Here is an 8,522-nt window from a genome sequence, read left to right as displayed (position 1 = left end):
CACGGTGACTGGTTAATTCCGACCGAATGGCTGCGCGGTGATGGATGCGGATTTACGGCCTCTTCGGCGGCCGCGCTCGGGCGGGATTATCACTCCGAACAGGCGGTGGCGGAGGGCGGGGGAGGCCCGAGTCCGGAAGACTTGCTCTTTTCATTCTAATTCTTTTTTAATACTGCGGCTCCAACCCAGTGCTTCCAAGCGCTCACACACAGCGTACGCACGACGAGCTGCCCCGGGCCACCAGCCTCTGATGGCTGGCTCCTTCCCGGCCTCGCACACCCACCCTGCTGCCCGCGGTGCCCGACCCCCCGTCGGCTTCAGAGCAACCCTCGGTCTCCCCGCCCCAGACCCTCCCTCCACTCGGAACACAACCCCTCCGGTCTAGAACCTCGCGTCTGTAAGTGGGGTGAGATGGGGAGCTCAAGCAGCGCCCCCACCACCGTTATGCCCCCCTCCCTCAGCCTTCCCTGCGCGTCAACCTCCTCTGAACTGCCTGACTCGTGACAGGCTCCACGCGGGAACTCAACTGCGCACTAGGCCGGGGAGGGCCCGCAGGACCCGCGTCAGGCCTGGGAAGAGACCGGGGGCGGGAGCGTCACTTACGCCCAGGGCTGCAGTTCACCCGGCTCCCGCACCAGCCTGGGACGTCAGTGCGCCCCGGAATGTTGGGGGTGCAGGTGGACGCTCCGCCAGTTTCCGCACTGGCGGGGGCGGCTCAGATGCACCACGAAAGGCCAGAGCCTTTCAAAGTCGTGACTGTCCACGGTGGAAGTCTGCCCAAGGCTTGCGGAGCGGGGCCTAGCCCGACCCAGGGGCGCACCTCTTGCAGCGGAAGTGTGGGCTGTCGGGCCTGCCCTTACCCTTCTCGTATCCTCGATTGGCTCGTTGGAAACTGGGGTCTGTTTCGGAAGAAGCGTCCAGTAGGCTCCCTCGGCTTTCCGGGTGGGTTCCCACAGTCTAGGATGCTTCCCAGCGCCCACTAAGACACGCACCCCTGCGGGCTTCTCGCCCCCGCCTGCTGTGCTGACCCTTCCCCAACCGGACCCCCGCACGATCCCACCTCAGGTCCCTTACTCCTCCTCCCCTACCTCGCCTGACTTCCCTCGGAGCGGGCCTCCGAGGAGAGTGCAGCTCGGTTCCCCGCGACGTCCCTAAGAGCAGGGTGGGGGAGATTTTCCGGGGTTTGAAAGAGACTTTCCAAACCCCAGTTTCCCTGGTTTTAGAACTGGGAATTTTTCAACGGTTGTTGCCAAAGCGAAATGGGATAAATCATTGGAAAGCTCTTGCACAATGGTTCAATATTGAGAGCTTAATAAATGTTAACTCCTAACTACAATAAAAAGCGGCCTAAACCCCGCAAGGCGGCTCTCCAGGAAGGCTTTATCAGGGAACTTATGCTGGTTCCATCCTAGTGCAGACCGCGGGTCCCCAGCTGGCTGCCCTCGGAAGGGCCAGGCTGGCGAGCCAGTGAGCCGCTGCACCCGGGCGCTCTGGAGCAGCTCAGAAGGAGGCGGGAGGGCCCCCGCAGTGCCCCGGGCGCTCACCGCAATCTGCCGCGGCAGCCCCAGCCTGCGGCCTCCGCAGCATTGTCCTCCCGCCGAGTGGGGATGAACCAGCCAAGTCCAACGGAGCCGACCCCGAGGCTGTGGGCCGGGCTTCGGGAGTCAGGGAAGGGACCAAGTGCCTTCCTTGGCTCCCCACCTCCGGGGCCAGGCGTTCCCCGAAGGAGACCGGCCAGAATGGAGATAGAGGGAGTGTTTTGTTATGAAATCCTCTTTTAGTCTCCAAACTACACCTTCTTTGTAAAGATGTTTTCCCTTTCTTCTGATTATAGCCATTGCTTTGTACCAAGAAAGTACACCTTTTTATCTTTAGGGTCACCCCTCATTCACTCCGCAGTAGGATAGCACGTCCTCCGGTGGCTTGCCGGTTGGCCAGCCTGCCGCCTGGTTGTTGGAGAACGCTATTTGGAGGATCTCTAAGACCTTGCACTTCCACATCTGGCCTGGCTGTGGTGGATTTTTATTGAGAGGGCTATGAAGAAAGAATGGGTTTCCGTGTGACTTTGAAAGTGACCTAAGAACGAGGTCACTGTTGGAAATAATGTCCTATTTATTTCTCCAAAGTATTTTCAGAGAAGTGTAAAAAAATGCAATGAGCACAGTCATAATTTTACTCAGAATTTCTTTTGTATTAATAGAGATAAAATAGGAATTCAAATATTAGATCTCAATGTGTAAGCGAAACCCCTAGTTTTCTGGGAGGGCTAACAGCCCTCTAACAGTGGTTGTCTGTGAGGATCTGAAGCATACACTCAGGCAGGTACACCGTTATAAATGCAGGACCCGTGAGCACTGGCCATCACAGAGCTGTGGCGTTCCGTGCAGACCCTCGATCTCTGGGTAATATTGCGGAATCAGCTGCCTGCAGATTCAGAGAAACAGCTATGGGGATCCAGAGGAAGAGGAAGATGAAAACATGACAGTGATTTAATTTCTTCCCCCTCACCCACCTCATAGCCCAATCCACTCTGTTGGCGGCTGCGCCTCGCCTTGGGTGCAGTGGGACGTGTCCCTCCCATGTTTCCCTTAATTAGGAGGAGGCAAACTTCTGTCATCCCCTCCCGCTGGCTTCGGTTTAGTAATCAGACCCACATGAGTCACGCCGAACTCACAGCCCCCTCCCGCCCAAGGGACAACTGGCCAGCGTACTCTCTGCTGTTGTCCCTTTAAAACTCGAATCCAAGGGGGTAATGATTTATCAAACTTGTATTATCAAGAAAATGTCAAACGAAGGGCACCTTGCTTTGCACTGACGCAAACCTGGCCTTTCCCAAGGAGATATAGAAAGCGCCTCTCTTGCTGGAGTCAAACCCAGTCTTCTCAATAGCTGGTTTCACTCTCTACCCGTTCAATCTGTTGCCCGTGTCAGACATGGTGAGTGTTTGCTTTTGTTCTTTTTAGAGGAAAGGGAGCTGCGGGTGGAGGAAGGGCAGATTCGTTTAGAGTACTTCTTTTTGAAGTGTTCTATGCATTTTGGAAGAGGAAGGGAGGGAAATCCTCGCAGCTTTAGGTATTTATTCTTGTGAGCTTCACCTTAGGTCGGAAAGCGGTTTCTGAGGCTGTAGAGCTGAGGCTGGAGGGATCTCTTAACCGGGATCCCGGGCACTGTCCTCGGTGCTGAAAGGCAGGTGCCAGTACTGAGGCTAGCAGCTCAGAGTCCTAGAGGCTATTGGGATAAAAAAAATGCTTTCTGGAGACAAGGTACCTAGATTTGGTGCAAATTAATGAGTTCCGATCTGTGTATTTATGAAAGGTGGTTAGACGAGATGCACAAGGTTGAGGTGAAGGTAATATGGTCGTTCTTACAGTATAATAGTAAATATTGGTGCTAATATTTAGGAAGCCCTGTACGATAATACGTGGAAAGAAAGCAGACAGAAAAACCATCACTGGCAGATCTTTTCATTTGAAACTCAAGTGAGAAGAAGCAAATGAAAATTAGCCCTGAGTTTTGGTCCCCACGCATGAAGGACATTAGATACTCTTGTGACTAGTTACTGGAGGGGGAAAAAGAACCAAAAAACTTTGCCTGTTCTTTTCCGTATCTGGGAATCTGGAAGTGAATGTAAGTTGTGTGAGATAGCAAACTGGTTACTATCTTGTGTTTTACATCTGGTTTATTATGGTTATTGTGTGGTTGTTGTTGTTCTTATTGTTTTGATCGTGATCTTTATCCCTGCCTTTGCTACCTGGAGGGTGAATATAGGTTCAGAGCGCTGAGTTTCGTAAAACCCATTTCCCCTGAAACGCTTGTACATGCCAGGGCATTAGCTTTGTGGTCGCAGCTTGCCTATAGCTTATTTAAAAAAAAAAAAAAGGCAATGTGCATTATTGAATGACAAAGGAAATGGGGCGGAAAATTAAAGAATCTTTCTACTATGGTGATGGGGAGGTGGGCACCCTACAGCCGTGATGTGAAATCCAAAGAGGGCTGAGAGCTCATGGCTGTCGGGCTATTTCTACCCTCCCTTTCTACCCCCCTCCAAAAACACATTTCTGCCTATTTTCTTAGTTCTCTCACCATCAGGGAGGAGAATATTAATTGCTTAATGCCATCTGATAATTGACAAGATAGGCAAATTAAGAAATACAGTTTTTCTTGGAGAAGAAAAAAAATCCAGATGCCAGTTTATTGCTGAGATATTATGTCTGGACCTGAGTGGTGAACGTCTTTACAGGTAGATACAGGTATTTTTAGAGCTACCGTGACTTTCTGTGTGTGTGTGTGTGTGTGTGTGTGTGTGTGTGTGTGTGAACTTCACGTTGTATTTGCAGGATTGCGGTGCCCCCAAGGAAATGAATAAACAACCAGCCAACAGCCTGGGGGCGGCGACGGCGCTGGGCCACCACGCTGGCCCATGCGCCTCCAGGACGAGCCCGGAGCAGGAGCTTCCCGCCGCCGCCGTGGCGCCGACGCCTCGTGTGCCCAGGTCCGCTTCCACCGGCGCCCAAACTTTCCAGTCCCCTGACGCGCGAGCCTGCGAGGCGGAGCGGCCGGGAGTGGGGGCTTGCAAACTCAGTAGCCCGCGGGCGCCTGCGGCCTTCGCAGCTCTGAGGGACGTGAGCGAGGCGCGCAGCGCGCAGGCCGCTGCTGCTTCTGGGGCCGCCGGGCCCGGCAACGCTCTGCATTATAAGATTCCGGCCCTGCGCGGCCCCGAGGGGGATGCTAACGTGAGTGTGGGCAAGGGCACCCTGGAGCGGAACAATACCCCGGCCGTGGGCTGGGTGAATATGAGCCAGAGCACCGTGGTGCTGGGCACGGATGGAATCACGTCCGTGCTCCCGGGCAGCGTGGCCACCGCGGCCGCCCAGGTAAGCAGGTCGTGCTCGGCCCGCGCCGCCTCCCTCTCCCTAGGCGTGCGAGGCGAGCCGGGCTGTGGTGGGTGCACGTGTGCTGATGGGGAGACCGGTTGGCAGTGCCAGGTAATGGGTGCGGGAGGCAGCTTTGGGGCTTCGGAAACTCGCGCTGCGCTGGGGTCCCCAGGTCAGGGCTCGAGGGCTGTTGTGACCCTGCCAGAGGAATCATGACCTCAGGAGCTGTTACCACCTGTCCCTTCCCAACTTCAGTGGTCCCGGAAATTGGGGTGCTGGCTCAGTAAGCAGTTGAGACAGATAGATTATGAAAGCAAGGGTCCCTCCCCCTTTTGTCCATGAATGAGTCTTTTAACTGTTATTCTTTAATTAGAAAAAAAATAGGGAGGGACCCTCCCCTCTTCCTCCTGCTCCTTCTCCCCCGCAGAGAATAACAGTTTAAGTGCTATAGTACCTTTCACTTAGAGTTAGCAGTTCTCACAGGAAAACTCACTGAGGGGAGGTGGGTTTACACGAAGCTACTACTGAAGCTAGAGCTTCAGGGCTCTTCCAAAACCCAATACCTAATTTTGTCATCATAACTTCGTATATTATTTTGTTGTTGTTGCTGCTGCTGTTGTTTTCTTAAAGAGAATCTATCTCAGCTGAACAAGTTCCACGTCTGAACCTGCCTCTACATTTGATCCTTTATGCTCAACCAGAGGCATGAAAAAGGCACAGAGCAAATCCCAATCCTAGGTTCGGGATAAGGCAACTCTTACTGGTTATTATTATCCTCTCCCATACAGGCTCTTGTCTTCCATTTCCCTTCAGTTTCCCTGCTCCCTCTGTTCTCTTCCTTTCTTAATCCTGTCTCACCTACTTGAGCTCTTCCCTTTCCATCCCCTGCCTTTCTGCTCTCTCCTCTCCTTCCCTGGGCTGGGGGTCGAGGATGTATCCAGTGGTGAGCCCCTGGATCAAAGATCAAAACATCTGCCTCTGTGAGATTTCCAGTTTATACAGTCCTTCTGTTCAGCGACACTCTAGTGTTTGTACATTCTCTCTCTCTGTCATCCACCGGCCCACATCAGGAACCCCGCTGTTGTGTTAATAACTAGAAATGAACATACACTTAGACCTTCCCACTTGCCCCTGTTTTTGGAGTCCGCTTCTGGAGCATTCTTCTGTATATACTAACTGCCTCTGACAGCATGTGCCCAACAGTGTGACCCCAGGTGGAGGCGGAAAATTGTTTCAAATGCCTTACTTAACCTCCGCACTGCGGCAAAAGGCAAAAGCAGCTGGAACTGGAGCCCTTTTAGACTGGGAAGACTCGGAGGGTGTGTGGGGTTGGAGGTGGTGTGCCTGGGAGAGGACTGTAGAGGGGATGCTGAAGATGTTCAGAGTAGATGAAGCCCTGCATTTGCCTATTCTCAGCTCTGCCCATTTTTCTGTTCTTGCCTTCCTGACCTCTACCTCAGCCCTCCTCTCATCCGGAGGCTTCCTCCTCTCCAGACAGGTCCTTTACCCTCCATAGCCTGTGGAACAGCGTGAGACATGCCAGGTTGCTAGAATAGGAAATGGAGTGTGATGAAGGAGAAGCCAGGCAGTGGCTTGGGTCCCTGGAACCTTGGTGTGGTGTTCAGGTGTCCCGAACATTTAGAATGTATTTGAGGTGGCTTCATCCTCATCTTTTCTGCTTAGTAGTGAGGCATGCCAGAATGAGGTACCGCCTCCAAGAGAGCATCTTAGTGTGAACTTGGAGAGGCGAGCCTCAAAGGTCCATAGATTGTTGGAACTGGAAAGTGCCTCAAGGGATAGTTATTCTCAGCCCCTCATTTTACAGATGGGAGCACAGGGGCTCAGAGAGCAAGTGACTTTCCTGGGATTATCCAGACATTTAGTGGTAAAGTTTAGCCTGGAACTCAAATCCCTGTCCTGTCTCTTATCATATCTACCTTCTCTGTTCTGCCTCTTGTTTCACATCCAAATCTCAAACCCATGTGCCCATTTCCCTTGCCATGGTGTTGAAAGGTGCTCCCCTTAAATTAGCTGACCAGGCAGGTTCTGCCTTTAGACTTTGGCAAAAACAGGAGGCAGGGGCTCTGGCTGGCTTCAGGCATCGCAGCTCTATTTCTGGCCAAGCAGACTCCAGAGGGAGAAAGGGCTGAGAAAGGAGTGTGTTGAGGGTTTTGGGGAGGGAGGGGCTGGTTAGGGATCTGCTTGCTGGGGATTCTAGGCATGATATTGGGAAACTGCTTGCCAACTGAACTCTTGGTCAGGGGTTGGGGATGGAGGGACCTGCTTGCAATCAACCAACAGGTTCAAGGTTTGGGGAAAGTGCTTGCTGGTGTGCCCTGACTGCAGGATTTGGGAAGGAGGGGTTTAGGGGTGTGTTGAAGATGAATCTTCATACCAGAATTGGGAGCCTGCTTGCTGAAAGACTTTCAGTGCAGGGTTGAGGGGTAAGGGCTCTGCTTGTAGATGCATCCTCTCTTCGAAATTGGGGTCCTGCTTGCCAATGCATCCTCGGTTGGAAAATGGGAGCCTGCTTGCTGGGAAAGACCCTCAGCAGGGGGGAGGGGCGGAATGGGGCCTGCTTGCCGGTGGACCCGGGGCTGTTATCCGACAATGTGCTTTTCCGCCCCCAGGAGGACGAGCAAGGGGATGAGAATAAGGCCCGAGGGAACTGGTCCAGCAAACTGGACTTCATCCTGTCCATGGTGGGGTACGCAGTGGGGCTGGGCAATGTCTGGAGGTTTCCCTACCTGGCCTTCCAGAACGGGGGAGGTATGGCTTTTCCGGTCTTTCCGCCTGCGGAGGGGCGGGGCGGGCACTTGCGGGTTGGGGAGGCACCCAGAGTCTCGAGGATGGGCTGGGAGGGGAGGCTGGGAGCAGCCTCCTCGCTCCAGCGCCATTCCCTGTAGGCAACCGTGCTAAGCCAGAGGGCAGGGGCCACTGTAACCGTTTGGCACTAGATGCAGGAGGCTTTTGTCTGGTGATGGAGCTCAGGGGAGAGGCGTGCCTCCTTGATCCCCCACTGGTCCAGCGTGGGGGACTGGGTCCTGAGCCAAGTGGGCCGCATTCAGATTTCAAACTCTAATTTAGCCAACAAATATTCTTGTAGCAGCACACTCTGTGCACTTAAATGGCAGTAGCGGTGTGGTCCTGGCACCAAATTAAGGATGGTTTAAGATTATAAGCTGCAAATGGGTGTTTGAGTCGTGCAGTATGAAGGCTGCTGGCAACCCAGGAGGGGGGAGTGGGGAGGGGCCAGGGGCCATACTCTCCAAAACCTCTCAGAAGTACCCACACATGCATCCTCTTGGGCACAAGCAGGACATATTTTGACTTTAGCCAAATGGTTTGGCAAAAAATGGTTTTCATTCGTCTTAACGGGGTGGAAGAAGTTGATTTTGAAGGAAAACCATTTCTGAAATGTGAGGATGCCAGTTAGGCACGTACCAGCTGCCAGGCCCCTAGGATCCCCTTCCCTCTTGTGTACCCACGCAGGAGGAAGGAGCCGGCCCATTCAAGGTCCTGTTTGCGACCCACTCCACCTTGAGGCTCCATGACCAGTGGCTCACCCCGACATTGCCTACACTGACAAGTCCCCCTCTGGGAATAGGAATTTGCAACTAGAACCTTCTCCTAGAACCAAAGAGACCC

At 53.5% G+C, this 8,522-nt stretch overlaps 1 protein-coding gene across 1 annotated transcript in view; it reads left to right on the top strand.

The window, feature by feature from the left end:
• Positions 1-3,328: 3,328 nt before the first annotated feature.
• Positions 3,329-8,522, top strand: part of SLC6A5 (solute carrier family 6 member 5) — a 51,577-nt gene continuing 46,383 nt past the window's right edge. The window contains exons 1-3 of the mRNA XM_029915557.1: positions 3,329-3,349; positions 4,338-4,874; positions 7,505-7,643. Coding sequence (XP_029771417.1) covers positions 3,329-3,349; positions 4,338-4,874; positions 7,505-7,643 — 697 coding nt within the window. The remainder of the gene's footprint in view (positions 3,350-4,337; positions 4,875-7,504; positions 7,644-8,522) is intronic.

This window comes from Suricata suricatta, chromosome 11 (genome assembly GCF_006229205.1).
Source record: "Suricata suricatta isolate VVHF042 chromosome 11, meerkat_22Aug2017_6uvM2_HiC, whole genome shotgun sequence".
Lineage (NCBI taxonomy): Eukaryota > Metazoa > Chordata > Mammalia > Carnivora > Herpestidae > Suricata > Suricata suricatta.
This window is presented reverse-complemented; position numbering and strand designations above follow the sequence as displayed.